Source organism: Ovis canadensis, chromosome 19 (genome assembly GCF_042477335.2).
Source record: "Ovis canadensis isolate MfBH-ARS-UI-01 breed Bighorn chromosome 19, ARS-UI_OviCan_v2, whole genome shotgun sequence".
In the NCBI taxonomy this organism is placed as follows: Eukaryota; Metazoa; Chordata; class Mammalia; order Artiodactyla; family Bovidae; genus Ovis; species Ovis canadensis.
Genome location: NC_091263.1, coordinates 29420120 through 29440053, shown reverse-complemented (window position 1 = coordinate 29440053; position 19934 = coordinate 29420120). Strand labels below are relative to the sequence as shown.

At 52.8% G+C, this 19934-nt stretch overlaps 1 protein-coding gene and 1 long non-coding RNA gene across 2 annotated transcripts in view; one reads left to right on the top strand and one right to left on the bottom strand.

The window, feature by feature from the left end:
• Positions 1-19934, top strand: part of CCDC13 (coiled-coil domain containing 13) — a 34387-nt gene that overhangs the window by 11980 nt on the left and 2473 nt on the right. Inside the window, exons 6-14 of the mRNA XM_069560748.1 lie at positions 4680-4796; positions 5979-6083; positions 8499-8657; positions 9287-9463; positions 10301-10507; positions 12095-12234; positions 12718-12801; positions 15008-15130; positions 18854-19008. Of these exons, the coding sequence (XP_069416849.1) occupies positions 4680-4796; positions 5979-6083; positions 8499-8657; positions 9287-9463; positions 10301-10507; positions 12095-12234; positions 12718-12801; positions 15008-15130; positions 18854-19008 (1267 nt within the window). The remainder of the gene's footprint in view (positions 1-4679; positions 4797-5978; positions 6084-8498; positions 8658-9286; positions 9464-10300; positions 10508-12094; positions 12235-12717; positions 12802-15007; positions 15131-18853; positions 19009-19934) is intronic.
• Positions 739-19934, bottom strand: part of LOC138424221 (uncharacterized) — a 26541-nt gene continuing 7345 nt past the window's right edge. Inside the window, exons 2-9 of the long non-coding RNA XR_011250695.1 lie at positions 16652-16828; positions 15465-15551; positions 12477-12567; positions 11477-11638; positions 8478-8627; positions 6993-7312; positions 4540-4605; positions 739-945 (exon numbers count right to left, since the gene is read on the bottom strand). This is a non-coding gene — a long non-coding RNA (uncharacterized lncRNA). The remainder of the gene's footprint in view (positions 946-4539; positions 4606-6992; positions 7313-8477; positions 8628-11476; positions 11639-12476; positions 12568-15464; positions 15552-16651; positions 16829-19934) is intronic.

Here is a 19934-nt window from a genome sequence, read left to right as displayed (position 1 = left end):
CCTCAGCGGGGGCCAGACTGGGTGTCATTCAGCGCTTTTCCCAGCTCTAGGGGATGCTGCTAAGCTGCCCCATATACATCCACATCTCTGACTGGCACTGTGCTGGGTGGGAAACTGCTCATTTGGTCACTTGTTGAACCTGATGGAATTTTCTGTAACACGGAGAATCAAAGACCAGCCACTGTCCACAAGGGGGTTCAATAGAGGCGATGAGTAGGCATATTGAAGGATGGAGGTGGGGACAGGGCCCTCAGGGAGAGCCCCCTGGCTCGGAGTTCACAGAGGGAATGCACTTCACCTGAGGCAGCCAGGAGGTGGGATGGGCAAGGGCTTCCTGAGATGGCCTTGCTGGAGTAGGAAGGTAGGGGTGGCCCTTCTAGCAGAAGCAGCGCGAGCTCAGAGCAGGAAAGCGTCACTGTTCCTATTCTGTTTGTTAGCTGGGCATCAGTTAGACAACATTTGGCTGCAGCCCAGGGCCCATGAGGAGGAAGAGGGGAACATAATCCAAACAAAGCTGGGGTGGGGTCACCTGCGGAAGGAAGCCTTGACAGTAGCTGGGGGAGGAGTTCCAACTTCATTCTCTGGCAGCAGGGAGCCTGGGAGGTTTCTGATGGAAGCGTGGGTGGCGGGCTGCAGTCTCCAATCCTCAGGACATGAGCTGCTGGGGTCCAGCCCCTGCAGGATCCAGGGGAACCCGAAGGAGAAACGGCGTTGGCGAATGAATGAATGAGAGAGGAATAGAGGAGAGAAAGAGGCTGATGTTTCTTGGTTTACACAGAAAATCAATAAAGCCTCGAGACAAAAGACTTGCACCGTCTACGTAAGGCCACAGGTGCCCTCCCGGTCTCCTGAGGGAGTGAAGACGCAGGGCGCCTTCCCATTCAGGTCTTAGAAACCCAGGCAAATAAGTAGACATGGCGGACCTCTATACTCCAAGGGATCAGCCTGAAAAAGAGAGTAAGAGAGAGAAAGAAAGAAGAAAAAAAAAAAGAAAGAGACACAGGGTGATCAAGCTTCTTCAAGTGAGGCCCATTATTTTATTTTCAAAAGGGACTTTTATACCTTAACTTGTACATAGAGGGAAATGAAAGATGCAAGGTCATACAGAGTCAGCCCAAACATTCTAGCAGTTTTGTCCTTATTGAAACCAGGATTTTTTCTGCAAACTTTTCCCATAAATGATGTTGTGTACATTATCTTCTGGCCTTGGAGGCCTGTGAACATTTTATGACCCTCTTTTGATAAAGGCTGCTCAACCAGAAAACTTATTTTCCCTCAAAGTGTTTTTTCTTTATATTTCTAATCTATATCAGCCTCAGAAAATGCTAAACAGAGTTACATTTCTCACGGAGCAAAGGTGCAGTGAGTTACAAGAAAAAACCAATTAGCTCAAAAGTCTGATGTGGTTAATTCAAGGCTACACTTGTTTTTCTTACATTCCAACTATGTTAACTAATGCACTCCCAGGTGCACAGTGGATAAGAGATATGGGAACTTAGCAACAAGCATTGGCCCAATAATGAAATCCTACACCAGCACTACTCTAATAGTTTTTAACTCTCTGAAAGTCTCTATGTTTTAGGCTTCCCGTGCCTCTCACAGTTGGGAGGCTGTGAATAATCACATGCGTAGCTGCAGGAGTCTGGATAAGGAGTCTAGCCAAGCAAGCTAGAATGCTAACAGAGGGGGTTTGACTTGAAATATTCCTCTCATGTCCAGGAGATTTATTAGCTAGAGCCCTAAGTTGATTTTCTCCAGAGAAAGGTGGTTGGGGATAGCCCCCCGTTAATGTCAGGAGAGTTGGTGAAAGGCACAAAACAGTAAGACAGATTCTGGTTTTGGGGTAGATGCTCGAGCTGGTCTAGGGAGCCCCTCGAGTCCTGAAGCCTTGCTTAACAGTTCTCTTCCACATGACCTTGTCATGGGTGGGATGGCCCGTGCTGGCTCCTGGCAACGAGTCTTCCCAGGCTTCTTCTATTGAGAGCAAGAACAATAGCCATGTCCCTCTCATTAGACTGTTCAGGCCAATCCAGGCCTGGGCCATGCTCCATAGCCTGCGGGCTCACCCCCGTCTGGGCCCAGAGCTCAGAGTGCATTCCAGAGTAGAGCTGAACTCCCTCTCCCTGCGTGGGGCCTCATGAAGCTGTTGTATGCGGCCTTGGCACTGTCTGCCCCCCCCTGGACACCGTTTCAGGTATTCCTTCAGGGGAAAAAGCCACGACCCCCAGAAAGCCTGTGGTATCTCACTCTGGGCAGAAACAGCTCTGAAATGCCAAGGAGGTGGGTTGGCACAGCTTCCCGGGTTGGGGGTGAGGTGTGGAGCCTGGCAGAACAGATGGGTTGATGCCCTCACCAGAACACCATCTAACCTTCAGCCACCTTTGCCAGCTGCCGACCCAAGCCAAGTTATGCCCCCTGGGCATCACCCTCTGTCAGAATCTGCCCCAGGGAGCACCCTTTACATGCATTATCCCATCAACACTCACAGGTACCCCAGGGGCTGGTATAAGACACCCCCATTTCACAGATGAGAAAATGAGCCTTGGAGAGGTTGCCCGGGCTCCAGATTGAGATGCAATCTGAGTACCCTTTCTGTGCCCTCATGCTCTCAAGTGCTCTCTCAGCTCCTGCACCACCACCCACCAGAGCCTGGGGGATAGGGCGGGAGGGGGTTGTCAGGCAGCGGCTGCTGCTTCCTAACCCAGGGAAGATTCAAAGCGGCACCTTAGCAGGGGGCAGACAGGCCCCCAACAACAGTGGGAAGGAATGGCAGACAGCCAGACGGGGGAAGGACAGACAAAAAATTAGATTAAAAAAAAGACGCCCTTGTGTTTTGCCTAAATTCTCAGGTTGCAAATTCTGCTCACACTAGTTACTCTATTCAGCCTCATGGTGGCGCTGTGAGGACGCAAGCATTTCCTAGATGAGGAGACCCAGTGAGTCCAGGCTTTCCTGGCTCTGTGTGCAGGTCTCGTTGCTTTGATCAGTGGTTTTCACAGGGGCTGCCCAGAACCTCTGGGGTCCATGGAGCTCCCCACCCCCAGTCTCCTGGGGTCTATCTTTCACTAGCATTCTCCGGAGGTTTTAATCTGTGCCTACTAAGAAAAATTCAGAAAGCTGCTGAGGTATCCACCCTGTTTCCCAGAAGTTTACACCACCTGATGTCTTGGGACAGGAGCAGATGGTCTCGGCGTCACTGCCAGTGGGACCCTCAGCCCACCAACCAGCGTACCTGTTGCCACCATGCCAGGGCATCAGCAGCAGCTTAAATTTGGAGAATCAGTTGGTGCAAGGGAAGGACCAGGCTTCTAACCCTACTGCTGTCACCTCAGCCAGCTGTGTGCCTGAAAGGGCATGTATTTCCCTTTTCAGGAACTTATTTTCACCACCTATGGAAAAGGTTTGAGTGGGCTGACCCTGGAGTCCCTTTAATGCTAAAGTTCTGTGAGCCTCAGGAACTTCTATTGAAGTCAGAAATGGGGAGCACATTAGCTCCCCATTTTGAGAAAAATTTCATCTAAATAGTTTACATAAAATATTATTATTTAAAAAAAACCACTGCTAAGAACTCTAATAGGCAGAGTTTTCATAGTTCCTGCAATTCTTTATACCACAGAAATGGAGCACTGGGGGATTAAACTGGTCCTTATTTCTTTTTTCAAAAAATGATGTTATTCATTTACTTATTTATTTTTGGCTGTGCTGTCTTCACTGCTGCAGGGCTTTTCTCTAGTTGCGATGTGCAGGCTTCTCACTGGGTGGCTTTTCTTGTTGCAGAGCACTAGGGCGCATGGGCTTCAGGAGCTGCACCTCTTGGGCTCTAAAGCACAGGCTCAGTACCTGTGGCACATGGGCGCAGTTGGTCCGCCTCATGTGGGATCTTCCCAGATAAAGGATCAAACCCGTGTCTCCTGCATTGGCAGGCAAATTCTTTACCAGTGAGCCACCAGGGAAGCCCTGGGTCCTTATTTCTATTTGGTGAGCTTACTGCCAGGAAAGGGAGCCCAAGGCCCAGTCTGACGATTCTAGGAGAGGGAGGCTCTGAGTTAGAATGGTTGTGGCCCCCCTGCCAAGCTAGGGCAGGCTTCTATAAATAAACCCGTTCCCTCTTCATCCTGAGTGAGAGCGGATTTGCTGTGATGCCAGTCTCTCATTTTTTTTTAATAATAATATTTCATGTAAACTATTTGGATGAAATTTTTCTCAAAATGGGGAGCTAATGTGCTCCCCATTTCTGACTTCAATAGAAGTTCCTGAGGCTCACAGAACTTTGGCATTAAAGGGACTCCAGGGTCAGCCCATTCAAACCTGTGAGTGTCTGGGGAGGTGAGGAACAGCCTCCTCCAGATACTCCCGGTCTGTGTTCAACCACAGGTGTCCACACGTGTGTGGGCCACACTTGAGCACAGGGCTCAGGCCCCAGAGTTGGGCTGCCAGGATCCACATCCCTGCTCCCCTTTACCAGGTCCCTCAAGCCAAGGGGCTCACCTTCCACCAGCCTCTGCTCTGCATCCACAATGGTCTGACGACAGGACCTACCTCACAGCGGGTATGATGATGAGATGGGTTCCTCTTGTTGAGCCTTAGCATGGTACCTGCACACACCTGGAGAAACGGGGGCTGTGAGTATTATTACTATTTAGGCTTCAAGTGACCTCTCTCCTGTCTTTTCCAACCAGCCGGAGAACCCAGAGGTGAAAGTCTTGCAGGACAGGCTGGCGGCCACAAACTTGAAGATGAGTGACCTCCGCAACCAGATCCAGGCTGTGAAGCAGGAGCTCCGAATGGCCCAGAAGGTACTTCCGGGTCAAAGTTCAGGTCCTCTTGCATGGCTGGGACTAGGGCTGGGAAGGGCACGGCTGGACAATGCCTTCCGTTCAGGAGCTTGGTCCCGTGAGCATCATGTTGCTTGTTCTGGGTCAGGCTCCAGATCCAGTAACTTCCTTCCACCAGCTCTTTAAACAGACCCATCTGGTAAGGGGGATTGCTGGCTGCCTGCAGGTCCCTGCACAGAGGCCCTTGTGGTGCCCACCCAACCCTGGACGGAAGACAGTGCTGTCCACCCTAGAAAGTCCCTTAAACCTTCCCTGTGCTATGTGTCCCCCAACAGACCCTGAGTGTCTCCTTAATAAGCCACCTTGGACTTGGAAGCCTACCAAGATCCACCTCCTGTCCTCTGCTGTCTCTAATATTAGAAAACTGAAAGGTTGTTTGTGGATTAAAGGCCCCTTTCAAAGGAAAATGCTCAGACTTGGGAGGCAGGCCCAGCTGGTTCATTATTTATTTTTATTTACATAGTGAATTCTCTGGCATTTGTCTTCCCTGCTGGAACCACTCAGACCAGCCAAGATTTCCAAAACAGAGCTCTATTGTGGAAACAAGCACCAGAGACTTGGTACGCTAGATCAGTTTCTGTGACAGGCTACAGAGGGGCCCAGGGCACAAGCTGGGGTGTACTGTTTCTACCTCAAAGCCTTGAGGTCGAGCCTGAACATCTCCCTGTAACAACCACAAATCTGGGCCCTTCTGGAAGCAAATATCCCCAAGTGACATTTGGTAGGCCCCTGCCTTGCTGCACTCAGACATGGCCCCTTGTCTGTTGCTCTGCACATAGGGCAAGGCCCTGTGGTGAGGCCGTCCCTGTAACCTTCAAAACAATCTCAGTTCAGGGTGACAGGTGAACAGATTTAGGAAGCAGGTCTTGGTCAACTTTGTGATTCACTCATCCCAGAATATGTCAGGAGCAGGTGGCCCCTTGTCTGCTCTGAGCATCACTGGGAAGTGCTGGGGAAGGTGGGTTTACTGCTTTCCCAGGGAGAGCTGCTCTACAGCGTGGTCAACTGGCCTTTGAGGTGGGGAGGGGGGAGACGGGGGTGGTTGTACAGGTGGAGGCCGGGTCTTCTGGGAATGCCAGGCACGCAGCACTATTTCTGCACATACTGTGGTTTGGGTCATACTGAAGGCCCCACCTTTTTCAGGTTTTGACTAGTGAGGTTGGGGAAGATGTGAACATCCAGCAGCTCCTGTCCTCGCCTGGGACCTGGAGGGGTCGGGCTCAACAGATCCTCGTCCTGCAGAGCAAGGTGAGTGAGTCATCAGACTCCTCCTGGCCCTGAACGTAAGGCTTGAGATGCGCTAGAAAGACCCATGATGGCCCACATTAAGAGACACAGAACCCAAAAAAGGCCTTTAGGTTCTGCGGAGCACACTCACAGGGCTGTTGTTTCACATTCCCCCCAAGCAGCCTGATTTTCATTCGTTGTTTAACGAACAAGCATTTATGGAACACTACATGCCAGGCACTGCCGCTCAACAAATGCCAGAGCCTTTGATTTATTTCACTCCAGGCAGATTTTTTTCCCCCTAGTTCATGTAAATTTGCATGACTATTGTAGGCTTTTTCCAGTTTTGTCCAAATGCTTGCAGGCTTTTGAAAGTTTCAATTACCCACCCCACCCTCCACCAAAAAAAAAAAAAACTTAGCCTGTCTCCCTTTTTATGTTCTAAATATTTTGGAACATTTCTGGGAGATGGTGAAAGACAGAGAAGCCTGGCATATTGCAGTCCATGGGGTCGCAAAGAATTGGACACGACTGAGTGACTGAGCAGCAACAAAGAGGCTGGGAGTAGGGGCTCCGCAGCCAGACTGCTTGGATTCAAATCTTAGCTCTCTGGGACTTCCCTGGTGGTCCAGTGACTAAGACTCCATGCTCCCAATGCAGGGGCCCTGGGTTCGATCCTTGATCGGGGAACTGGATCCCACATCCCACAACTAACATGTGCCCCAACTGAGACCTAGTGCGGCCAAATACATAAATATATATATATTTTAAAACAGCAAATATCAGCTCTCCACTCACCAACTGTGTGGCCTCAGGCAAGCTGCTTCATCTCTGTGTCTCAGTTCCCCCCTCTTTGCACTGTGGATAATGACAGCATCTACCCTTCAGGTTGTGGGGGACTGATTGCGTGCACATGTGTAAATTGCTTACCGCAGTGCCTGGCATGGAGGAAACGCTGTCTGAGGATAGCTGGGCCAAGCAACGAACAGACGCGCAGTTAGGTGGGCCACTTCCACTATTTGCCACGTGCAGGTTCGCCTTCACCCCAGCTTCTCCAGTGGCTTTTACCCTCAGGGTCTCCTGTGGGATCCTTGAAGCCAAATGAAGAGGTCTCCAAAAAACTGTAATTAACAACCAGTGTGTGGCCTTGAGCTTCCAGAGACCTGAGTTTGAGTCTGGCCTCAGTCACTGGTCTACATGTTTGGTGTCTTTGAACAAAACTCTTCATCTCTGTGTCTCAGTCTCCGCACCTGTAAAATGGAGATAATAATACCTTCTTTGTAGGATTGTTATGGGTTAGACAAAATAATGTTTGGGAAGCACCCAGCACAGTGGCTGGCCATAATAAGCACTCAGCACTTTAGTTATTATTGTTAGTGGTGTAAAGCTGTGTAAATAAATGGTTAAAAGCGTGTTCTTTAGCGCTTAAATGGAATTACCACACAGTGCCACACGAGGGCGCTGATCCTGCAGCCCTTTACCAGGGATCCCAGTGAATTTTTCTCCTGGCCATGGACACAGGAGCCTAGTGGGCTATGGTCTACACGGTGGCAAAGGGTCGGACACGACTGAGTGACTAACACTTTCAGGGTCACACCATTTATGTTGTGTTGACTCAGAAATCAGGGTTAGAAGGGCCCTAGGGGTTATCCACATAAGCTCCAAGTGATAAAGCCATTGTTCTGTAGGATGACTTCCACCTGCCCTGTGCTGAGGGCTTCCCCCAGGCCATTTTGGGGTTTCTCAAAGCTGCCTAAACTAAAAATCATCTATAGCACCTGTTTAAAATGCAAATCCCAGGGTTCTTCTCCTGGAGTGGGCCCCAAGATTTGTCACCCCAAGAAACGTCTTGGGGATTCCCAGGCTCAGACAAGGTGGGATACTGAATTCTCGTAACATTATACAGGGTGTACTCATAGACCCCCACCCTTAACAGACGAGGGACCTGAGATTCAGAGGAGTAATCTGTGCAGAGTCACAGCCAGCGAGGCTCCGAGCTGGTCTCCCAGCTTCCACATCCTGCCCTCCCTCGCAGCATTTCCTGCAGGAACCCGTGGCCTCCTGAGGAGCGTCCCCAGGCTCAGGTGACCTGTCTGTTAGCTATTTCTGGTCCTGAGACCTGCTGTCCTTTCCCTCCCAAGTTCCCAGGGCTCCACATCTGCTTCTCGGCCTCAGAGATAGGGTGATTTTTCTCATTTACTTTGAAGTTTCTGTTTGCCAAGCAAAGCCTCTCTGGTGTCTTCCCTTGCTCTGCTCAGGATGCTGCCACAGACCCCTTCCAACCCTCCCCCAACACAGTCCCTCTCCTAGGGGCCTCCACACCCATCTGGAACTGCGGTGTCATCTGTCTGGGGTGGTCATGCATCCATCGTGTCACAGGGCGGCCCCTCTGAGGGGTCGAGTCTGACTGCAGACCTGTTGTGGAACCACCTTCAGGTTCGAGAGCTTGAGAAACAGCTGGGACAGACCCGGAGCCGGTCCGAAGAAACAGCCAGTGAGCTGTCTGTCTATCCTGACCCAAGGAAGCTGTCGGCCCAGGAGAAAAATCTGCTGTGGATCCGCAACCTGGAGAGGGAAAAACAGGAAGGATGGGAGGTGCGTGTGCCCGGCAGGGGGTCAGGGGCACGTGGAGCCGGGAGACCATGACCATGTCTGTGAAGACTCAGAGGCTCTGAGGTTCGGGGTCACCTCTGGGCATGTTCCTCACGCCCTGCTGGTCCACCCTGAGTGGCCTGACTGGTTCCTCACCCCAAGCCCACTTCATGAACATCAGAGTGGCCCCACTATGGCTGTTGTGGAGATGCTGGGCCTGAAACTAGCTCTTGATGGGGTGAGACACTTCAGTTTGAACGTTAGGCTTAGTGTTGTCCACTGAAGCATAGCTTTTCTCTTTTTGCCACCCAGGCAGGGATTGAGGGTCCTCAGAAGACACACTGGGGCTTCCCAGGTGACTCAGTGGTAAAGAACACGCCTGCCAATACAGGAGATGCCAGAGATGTGGGTTCGATCCCTGGGTCAGGAAGATCCTCTGAAGGAGGAGACGGCAACCCACTCTAGCATTCTTGCCTGGAGAGTCTCATGGACAGAGGAGCCTAGTGGGTTGCAGTCCATGTGGTCCCAAACCCTCTCTGCTCTGGCCTCATCAGTGAGTGGCAGTGAAGGCTCAGGCATGACCCAGGGTCCCACTCAGCCCTGCAGCCTGTGACTGCCCCCTCTGATTACAGAAACTTGCGGCAGAGCGGGATGCCCTCCAGAGAGAGCTTGAAGAGCTGAAAAAGAAGTTTGAGGGCATGAGGTCCCGGAACAAGGTGCTGTCGAGCGAAGTGAAGACCCTCAGGAGTCAGATGGGGACCCTTGTGGAGAAGGGCCGGCATGACGATGAGCTGATCGATGCCCTCATGGTACAGTCACCTCTGGAGCCCCCGCCCCAACCAGAGACCTGTGACCCAGTCCCAGCCCCCAGAGTCCTCATGTGCCCCAACATGCCACCCACATAACCCTGGAGCTCGTTGCTCTGCTGGGCCCAGCCCCAAAGCCTGGCGCTGGGCACAGGAGCAGCATAGAGGCTGCCGGAGGGCCAGCAGTGGACCTGCTGTGAGAGGCTGATGCCAGCCATGAGCCACTGAGCCTGTGGACCCCAAAGGAAGAAGAAGAGGATGGGGGAGCCGGCCAGATGCGGTTACACCCTGGGTTATTTTTCATGGAGGAATGGAAAGGATGACTGAGGGGAGCCAGTGGATATCCCTGTCTGTGTGGTAGCAACAGCACACCCTTCTGGGGTCTTGGGGTGTGGTTTATGATGGTGAGTCACCTGCCAGGCTCCTTTGTCCATGGGATTTCCCAGGCAAGAGTACTGGAATGGGTTGCCACTTCCTCTTCCAGGGAAGGTAACCCTTAGGAACACATAATCCAATTTCACAGCTAGGTAAGTCATCCAAGGCCACACAACTGAATTCAAACCAGACATATCTGATCGTAAAATCTCCTTGGATGGGGCTCCTGGAAGCCCCTTGGATGTCCTTCTTAACCTGATCTCAAGGAGAAGGAAGCTGAGGACAGGAAAACTTGTTTGAATGCCCGCTGAGGGCAGGCAAAGTATTCTTCCTTCTCAAGGGAACACCAGCGTCCCACTGTTAGGTTCCCAAGGGGCAAGGAAGGGGTGGGTTGCTGGTCTTCTCTTGTCCTTCTCTATCGAGAGTCGTGGCTCCCCTCGCCCACCCTCCCACCCGGCCCCACAGGACCAGCTGAAGCAGCTCCAGGAGATTCTGAGCAGCCTGAGTCTGCAGGAGGAGAAGACGCGAGTGTCTCAGCACCGCCTAGACCAGCAGCTCAACAGCGAGGCTCAGCGGAGCAGCAGCCTGGTGGCCCAATTGCGGGCCATGGTGGCCGAGCGCGAGGCCAAGGTGCGGCAGCTGGAGCTGGAGATTGGGCAGCTCAGTGTGCAGGTGAGCGGGGTGCTGGCTCAGCCTGCTGGCTCCCAAGTCGGGGCAGGTCCACCCATTACTCACAGAAGCCTCAGCCACTTCCTCTTCTCTCCACCTGTGTTCCCTCGGGCCGCACCATCTCCTACCTGGCCCCGCTTTGGCTCCCTGCTTCCATCTGGCTCCCTGGCCCATGCTGCACACACCTTTCCTCTCTGAAGTACAGATCTGATTGTCTCCCTGCTCTTTGTAAAACCTGTCTGTGGCTCACCTGGCCCTCAAGGGTCCGGGCTCCTGCAAGCTTACCCTCTCCCTCCCCAGCTGTGGCCTTCATCCTCATGACCCAAGGTGGTGGCCACAGTGCCAGCACTTTTATCCACATTCCAGGCAGTGGGGTGGCAGAAAGGAAGCACACTCCTTTGTCCAGTCTGCAGGGCACCAGATGACTGGCTCCTGCTGCCACCCCTCCTGCATCTTCTCTTCACTGCCCGCCATCCACCACTCTGGCCACGTGGATGCCACTGAGCTCCCCCATGGCCCTGCTTTCTCCCCACTCTGGGCCTGTGCACACACCCAAAGCACATGCCTTCCCCATCTTCCCCCTCAGCTTTGACATCTTCCTAGTCCAGAGTTCCTCCAGGAAGCTCTGGGGCTCCCAGTCTGTATTATAAGCCCCTCCTGGGTACTCTCCTAACTCCTGTGCATCCCCAAGCCAAACTTTTGTCACCCAGTGTGATCATTTTCTGGTTTTCTCTCCCAAATTCTCCTTGAGGGGGCACCAACCGTGGTGCCTCAGTGCCTGGCCAAGGCACACAGTAGTTGCTCAGTAAATGCCTGTCTAACACGTGAGCTCCTGAGGAAGTTTTGCCTTAGCAGAGGCCTGGAGGTCACAGTATTTCCACCTCACTGCTGTCCTGGCTCCAGGCACAGAAAAGAGGACTGACCTTCACCTCAGAGGTCACACTGAGCAGTTAGGGGCCAAGCACTACCCACCAGACAAATGGGCGCACACGGCGAGTTTCCTCAGAGTGGCCGGGGCTTAGGGGATGTGCCAGGCTGTTCGGGGCTCACACCAACTATCCCGCTGTTGATGGTGGCCAGACCTCCCGTTGGGGGTTCTTGAACGTTCCTCCTTCCGCTGGTGCCACCAACCATCTGGAAGAAGGAGGGATGGGGGAAGGTGGGGGCCTGAGTAGCCCAGCCTCCGGGCCAGGCTGCCGGCCTTGCTCTTGGCTTCAGGTGTTGGGAAGGTCTTCGTACCTCCAGCTGAAAAAGGCCTGAAGTCACACCTGGTGTTCACCCCCATGTGGGTGGGGCTACCCAGAGAGGTGGACCTGCCCCCTCACTTTCCCCTGGGACCTGAATGCGGAACAGCTTCCTGGCCCGGTCACCCTCTTCTGGCTACGAAGCTCCCTTTCTGAAGAGAGGCATTATGAGCTGTTATTATCATGCAAGCAGTGGCTTCACCCAACAGGCCTCGCTTCGCACTCCTGAAAAGAAGCCTCTTTCATATCCCCTGAAAGCCCCGAAATCAAGCCAAGGCCCCCTCCTGCCTTCTCCAGGCCTCTGAGCCAAGGCCCTGATGATGGAACCTACGTCTGTTCCCTGCAGTATCTTCGGAATAAAGGAGTAGACGAGGGCTCCAGTGGGCCCGAGGTCAGCCGGGCCTCCACCAAGCTCCCCGAGGACCCTGGCCTGACCAAGCCCCCAGCCTCAGCGGGCGATCATGCTGGCAGGCTTGGATCTTCTCGGTAAGAAAAAATGGGGTGGGGGGTGGGTTGGAAAGTGCATCTTCATTATTCAGAAGAAAGGGCAGGAAGCCACGGATGCAATTTTACAATGTCTGTGGTATTGTCTTTCTGATACGTGGGCCTCCCCTTCCGTCAGCCTCGCGTCTGTATGAAGGGGCCAGTGAGTTCCAGATACCATTACTTCAAGAGCATTTGGCTGCAGCTGTCTGTAAAATTGGTTCCCAGCTGGCCTCAATTCTCACCTGCTTCTAGGATTCTCAAACAGACCCATGTTGGACCCTTCGAGGCTCTGCTGTCCACTGGTTCCATCTTGTTTTTCAGCGAGCTAGAGTTCTGGAAAGGAGGGCGGCAAATCCACAGGGAGGCTGTAAGGGCCAGCACTGCCCCCTCCTCCACTCCCAGGTCCCTGCTGGCCCCTGCTCCCCTCACAGCTGGGCCCAGCCTGCCTGCCCGTGGTGATGAGCCCATTCTGTCTTTGCACAGCTCTGTGACCAGCCTGGGCCACACACTGGTGGAATCTTCTCTCACATGGCCTTCCCTGCCCAGCCCTCATGGGGCCTCACCCAGGTAGGAACCCAGCCCTCTCAGCACCATGCCTTCACAGGACTTCCCATCCTTGATCACTCAGCCAGTGTTACCATCCCATTACAAGGATGGGAAACTGAGGCCAGGCCAAGTCTGGGGACTCTTCCCAGGTTCCATAGGGACATGGAGGGTCAGGGAGGTCCAGGGCCTTATCTAAGGTTGAAAGGGCAAGTGGCTTCACAATAGGAGTCCTGGCCTAGTGTTCCTTCTGCTACCAGAGTTCGCACCAGGAACCTTCCAGGGCCTAGGGCCCAGAAGCTTCCCTTGCCTCCTCTTGCCCATTGAGAGTCTGTCTCTAGGGGGGAGAATTTCACGTCACACAGTTCCCACTTTAAGCCACTGATATCCCCTCAGCTCTCTGGCCCGCTCTTTGTTGATAGAATCAAGCCGTGGCACTCCAATGGGCCCTTTGTCCTTCCTGCCAGCTCACGGACAAAGGGCTGCGTTGTCCTGCCTCACTGTGTCCTGTGTCCCGTCCACTGGAGCCGTGCTCGTGCTGTCAGCTCCTGCCCCCACTCCTTGGGCAGGTCAGCTCAGGTTCTGGTTGAGGCCTCTCAAGGGCCTCTGTCTCACGTTCACCTTGCTGTGTGGCTCTCGGCAAATCCTGGGGGCTGTGCCCCAGGAAGTGTCTGGGGGTGGTGCTTCTGGCCTGACATCTGGTGGCACAGGCACCGTGGGCTGAAGCCAGCCCTGCAGATGCCCCCTCCATCAGCCTGGGGCCACAAGGGCACGGGGGAGAGGGGTCTGACTCAGAGCCTCCAGGGCCCAAGTCACACCCTCCTCACAGCACAGGGAGGACAGAGGCTCTGAGGCAGTCATCACAGTAGTGAGAGCAGAGGGTAGACAAGATGACCCCGAGGTCCCTTTCAGGCTTATGTGGCCATGACCTCTGCACCCCAAGGGCTGCCGGAGCCAATGTGCCCCGGGCTGGCCAGAGTGCTGGTTCTTAAGCTTGTGTCTTCCACAAGACACATATTTACTGAGGCCAACCACATGTGAGCCCTGCCCTCACGGAGCTCACAGTTCCCTCCCATCAGGGATAGGACAGATGTTCAGCGAGTAGGAGTGACCCCAGAGAGCGTGTCTGTCAGGGCTAGCGTGCTGGCTCAGATGCGGTGCCTGGAAGGCAGGTGGAGAGAGGGGGTAACGCCTTCCCCCAGCATGTGAGATCACAGAGGTGACTAGAGTAGGTTTTCCTAACTCACTGCACACGAATCAGCTGAGGATCTGCCAAGTTAGAGCAGGTTCTGACTCGGCAGGTAGGATCCTGCAGGAAATGGGATCCTGCATTTCCAGCAAGCTCGCTGATTCAGAGACCACACTGAGCGGCAAAGCCTTAGAGTATACTTAGGAACCAGAACAGGGAGGAGCCTGCAGTCCTCAGAGCCCACCTCAACCAACCCCTGTTCATCAGGAGGACTGGGGCCCAGAGAGGGCAGCCAGTCAGCTTCTGGGCTCCCGGCCTCAGCCCAGCCCTCCTCATGTCCTGTGGTTCTGGAAGAGCAAGTCAGCCTCACCAGGGTCTCCCTAGGAAGGGTGAGGGCAAAGGAGAGAGCAGCTTGGAACTGTACAAGTGCTCTGGGGGTGGGGGGCTGGTGCAGAGCTCCCTTTTGGTCCCAACCCCAGCCAGCAGGTAAGGTCCAGTGGTAAGAGGGAACCAGAGATGGGCTGGATGAGGGCTGGAGAAAACTGACTAATTTACAAAGCAGGAGTCCAGGGCCCAGGAAAGAGGACTGAGCTGAGGGTCGTGCCAGGAGATACAGGAGGGCCAGGACAGGCTGACAGGGAGACAGGAGCTGGGCCCAGCTGGCACTGAGAAGGGCAGCCAGGTCCCATACCACATGGATTCCCAGGGTACCACCAGGTCCCCAAGAGTCAGCTTCCAAGGCAACCAGACTGATTCCAGGCCCCTACAGGGACTGGGTGGACAGAGGTGCTGATGAAACTCTAGTCTTGGTGGGGTCTAGCTTTGGAGCCAGCTAAGTGAGGTCGAGAGACTTCAGCAGAACCAGGAATGGAGGCCTGAGAAGAAGCCAGCGGAAGAGGCCAGAAGGGACTGGACTGTCTTCCTTCTCTCTGGTTCCCTTTGAGGACCCCTGAATGTCCTTCTAGTCCCTCCCACCCTCACAGGGATAAGCATCTCTTCAGGTAACCCTTAACTGATCTCTGCCCCTACCCTGGTCCCCAGGTTCTTGGACTCCCCTGAACAAAAAGGCTGGCAGACACAGGTGACGGAGTTCAAGGCCCTCTGGCAGGCTGCCGAGGTGGAGCGCGACCGGCTCACGGAGTTTGTTACCGTCCTGCAGAAACGGTAATGCCTGGAGCCAGGGACACACCTTCACTGGCCCAGGCGGGCTGGTGGTGGGCGGCCTGACCCAGGGGCATCCCTCTTGGACAGAGGCCAGGCCGTGTCCGTGCCTGGGTCCACCTCATTGGTGAGCTTGGTTCCCACAGTGTTGGTCCTGGGCCTTCCCAGCCTCATCTCATGTGCCCCCTGAGTGCCCCTCAGTCTCGGGGCCCCGTCATCACACTTGTATTCTGCCCTGTCCTGTGCCCTCAGTAGGACTGCTAGACACATGTGGCCGTGAGGTGGGAGTCTCAAGGAAGGGACTCTCTGAAGTCGGTAATCAGTCAAGTCAACTCACCAGTAAGAAAGATGTAGGATGAGCACGGCACTGTTCTCCGTGTCTCTGCAGGCTGCAGTGGGAAGAAGTTCCAGGCGAGACTCAGGCCTGAAATAACAAAGAGGAAAAGGGTCACTGAGAGAGGGGAGCTGAGGCTTTCCTGGTTGGGAGAGGGAAGCGTGTGGCCTGAGGTAACAGACAGGGGGTTTGGTTTCCTCTAAGGGGTTGTTGACAGATTTCTATTCAGATAAACCAGCATTCCTCGCTCAAGTGATACTTTTGGCAAGAACTGTGGCTGCCCAGGCCAACACACGGCCCAACCACGTGACTTCCACACTGAAAAATATAAAGGATACCGCTGAGTATCTCCCTGAACAGGCCATGTCACATGTCAGTTAGGGCTCTTTGGTGACAATAGAAACCAATTCTGTCTAAGTCAAGGGAAAGGAGAGTGTGGGAAAGTGCTGGCCGTCTCCAAGGTGCAGGGCAGAAGAGGAGCCCGAGAAGGTCCAGGGATATTGGTAGCAGGAACCCTGGAGTAGTCTCTCCTGGGCCACGAGAATGATGTTGGCCCGGGGATTTCAGTTCTTGTGCCAGTGGGTCCTGGGAGAGAAGGTCTAGCTGGTCTGGGTGGCTCACAGGTCAACCCTGGACAAAGGCCAGACACCCTTACTGGAAGGACCTCCAGGTGCTCACATAATGGAGGAAGGCTGGGACTTCCCTCGTGGCCCAGCGGTTAAAGCTCCATGTTTCCACTGCAGGGGGCATGGGTTTGATCCCTGGTGAGGGAACTAAGATCCTGCATGCCACACACTGCAGCGGGCAAATTGCCAAAGGAAAAGATGGAGTAAGTCACCAAAGGAGCTGAGGGGCTGGGATGGCAACTGCCTAAGCAGTGAGGGGTAATCAGCTTTGTTTTCTTTTCAGTAGTATGTACACAGAGAGGGTATGAATTTCATACATGCTCAAGCAAATGAGAAAAAGTAACATTAATTCTTTCTCTGTCATTGAAATGTAATGGCTAGCACAAGCCTCCAGCCTATCCAATGGAAGAAACATACTCACTCACGGCTTTCTTTCCCATTTTCTTTGAGCTGCACCTGAGTCTAGGGCGGTGTGGGCATGAAGCAAGGTGACTCGGTTATCTATTGCTGCCTAACAAACCATCCCAGACCTAGTGGCCTCAAACATGATTTATTCCTTCTTACCGTTCTGTGGGCAGCCTAGGTAATTCTGCTTCACATGATGCCAGCAGGATCACTCACATGCTCCGTTCAGCTAGCTCGGTAGGGGCACCTTCTCTCTCCTGTACGTCGCCTCTCTCTCCATGTGGTGCCCCATCTTCCAGGGCCTCTCCATGCAGGGCCGGGGTGAGGGTGGGAGACCTAGGGTACGACAGTCAAGAGACACTCTCAGAGTCACACGTGTATGATTCTCAGCTGATACCCAGACCTTCTGGGAACTGGATTTTACATTTTATTTTCATGACTTTTTATTTGAATGGCTATATGTGGACACGAGGCTGCAGCCACTGTGTTGAGCAGCACAACTCCATCACATTCTACCACATCCCCGGGTGTGAATATGTTACCTTTGGTCTTTCCCCTGTTGATGCACCTTTAGGTGGTTTTAATCATTTGCTTTAGCAAATATAGTTTCAAGGAACATTCAAAATAACAAGGAACATTGAAACTAACATTGTCAGTTTCAAAGAACTAAGGCAACACTAACAGGTTGTGTTAGTAGCTGTATACTGTGTTGGCATACAGTTCTGTGTTGGTAGTTGTATTCTGTTCAAAATTGTTACCATTCTGCTCCCTCTTGAAGGAAGGGAAGAAGGACGCTAGGAAGGTGGGAAGAATGCTTCCTCCAACACTGTTCTTACACTTCCAGGTTCCCACTCTGATTTGCATGGGTCTATGTGTGTATGTGATCCTTTGCTTGGGTGAAACCTCAAAGAGTCCTGGCCTTCTAGCTGAACCTTTGGTATCACAGAAGTCTGAAATGCCATAACTCACCATAAGAAGGACCACAGCCTCAAATTCAGTGAGAAAATAATCAGATCCTTCGGTGAAATAACCAAATAACAAGGACTTGAAGGCCCATAAATTAATGACAAGTACCTAGAAAATAATAAGTAATCATAATAATGAACAGAAAGCAATCACTAACTCTAAGCAAAAGAAGCAAATAAGAAAGAAAATGTCCAGAATTCTTTGGTAGTCTAGTGGTCAGGACTTGGAGCGCTTCCACTGCAGAGGGCCCCAGTTCAATCTGTGGCTGGGGAACTAAGATCCCACATGCTGTGTGACATGGCCAAAAAAAAAAAGTAATCATGATTATACTGCCTCTTGAGTGTCCTAATGTAACCCCCTGTGGTAGACAGGATTTTGTTCCCTGTGTCCTTCACCCCAACTCTTGTGCCTGTGAATACTTTATGTTATATGGTAAAAGAGACTTTGCAGATGTAATAATCATCATGGACCCTGAAACAGGAAGATTATCCCGGATTATCCAATCTAATCACTTGAACCCTTAAAAGCAGAGAAATTTCTCCATCTGGGGTCAGTCAGAGAGGTGCTACAGAAAAAGTCAGAGACAGCATGAAAAGGGTACCCAGCTGGCTTTGCAGATGGAGAAGGCCCAGTAGTTTCTAAAAGCTGAAAGTCACCCAGCCAGCAAACCAACAGGAAGCAGGGATTTCAGTCCTTCAACTGGAACTGAAGCCTTCCAACAATGTGGACAAGCCTAGAAGCAGATGCTCTCCTAGAAACTCCAGGTAAGAGCCCAGGTCAGCCAACACCTTGATTTTGGCTTATAAAACCTGGAGCAGAGAAACCAACAGGACCTGCTAAACTCCTGACTTACAGAACCACGGGGTGATAAATCTGCATTGTTTTAAGCTAAGTCTGTGGTAATTTGTTACAGCAGCAATAGAAAACAAATATGCTACCTAACATTCATTCAGCCCCCAGTAATGGTAATATAACTACATTGGGAGGTGGTGAGGTGATTCTGTTTGGTGAGGAGAAAGTACTAAAATAAAACTAAAATCTCATGTTGCATAAGATATACTCATAAGATTATATTTAAGCCTTAAAAAATAGCAGCATAAGCATCTGTAGAAATATGGCAGTAGTGAAAGGAACAGCTAAAAGTGGTATAAGTGGTTGCTTCTGGAGAGCAGGAATTGGGAATGAGGAGGGGTGGGAAGAGGCTGCATTTTTTTTTTTTTCATTTTAAGGCTTAGAGAGAACTATATGGTTTTTAAATGCACATATCTATGTTACTGCAATAAAAATAAGGAAGAACGGAGCCCATGCCCATCAGTGTAAGATGTGTCCAGCTCTCTGAGAGTCTGAGCAGGTGGGTGCCAGGGAGTATGGAGGCCCCTGTTCTCTCATCACCAGGGTGGAGGAGAGGAACAGCAAGCTTCTGGAGTCAGAGAAGAGGCTGCAGGAAGAGCGGCACCGCGCCGTGGTGCTGGAGCAGCACCTGGAGAAGATGCGCCTGGAGCCAGGCAGGATGTCAGCCTCTCAGAGAGCAGCCCCCAGGAGCAAAACAGGTAGGGCTGGGGTGGGGCTGGCCCAGGGCCACATGGGCTGACGGTGCTCTGGGGCTCCTGGTTCTGACTGGGGGGCCAGCGGGAGAGCACACGCAGCAGCAGAGGCAGGCTGAGCTCCACCCTGGTGGAGGGGCTGACTGGCTCTGCCCTCTGTCCTGAGCCCCTTCGCTTCCAAGGGCAGGACCCTAAGGTTCCGCAAGTCACTTCTGCTTTCATCCCATTGGCCAGATCCTAGTCACATGACCACACCCGCTGCAGAGGGCAGTTTAGGTGTCCTAAACTAAAACTTCAGTTCTATGGCTCTAACACAGTGGTTCTTAAGGTACAGTCTCTGGACCCAAGTGGCAGCCTCTTGTGGGGTGGTGGGGGTGTGAGATGCCAGAGCCAGAAGCCATTTCTGGGGAGGGAGAATCTTCAGTCTGAGATGATGGGTCTGCCTCTCTCTGATATCTCTATCCCAGCCCCTCCGGGTTCTGGTGTGGACTGTTGTCCCCACTTCCCTGCTTCTCAACACCCCAGTACCCCTGCCCCAGCCAAGGACACTTAGATCTTTTCTCCCAGGGCAGGTGAGATCAGAACACTGTAGGACGTGCCAGAAGTAGGGCACGGAGGAGGAGTAAAGCCCTTTTCCCACCAGCAGAGCCAAGATCCCAGAGGCCTTCCAGGAGCTGCTGAGAGTACGGGCTGGGAAGGACTACAGGGCTTAGCTCTGCTGAGCTCTCAGAACAGGTCCCTTAGGGATGTAGTGTCTCCAGACCTTGCACTTACCTCCTGCCACGCAGCCGAGCTCCCGACTAGGGAGGGCTAAGCCACAGTAAGAAAAACTACTTTGGCACTGCCTGGACAAGGAAGGGGCAAGTGTCTGGAGAGAAAGTGACCATGTGGCTTCTGTGCATACTGCTTGTGACCTGGGAAATGCACCACCC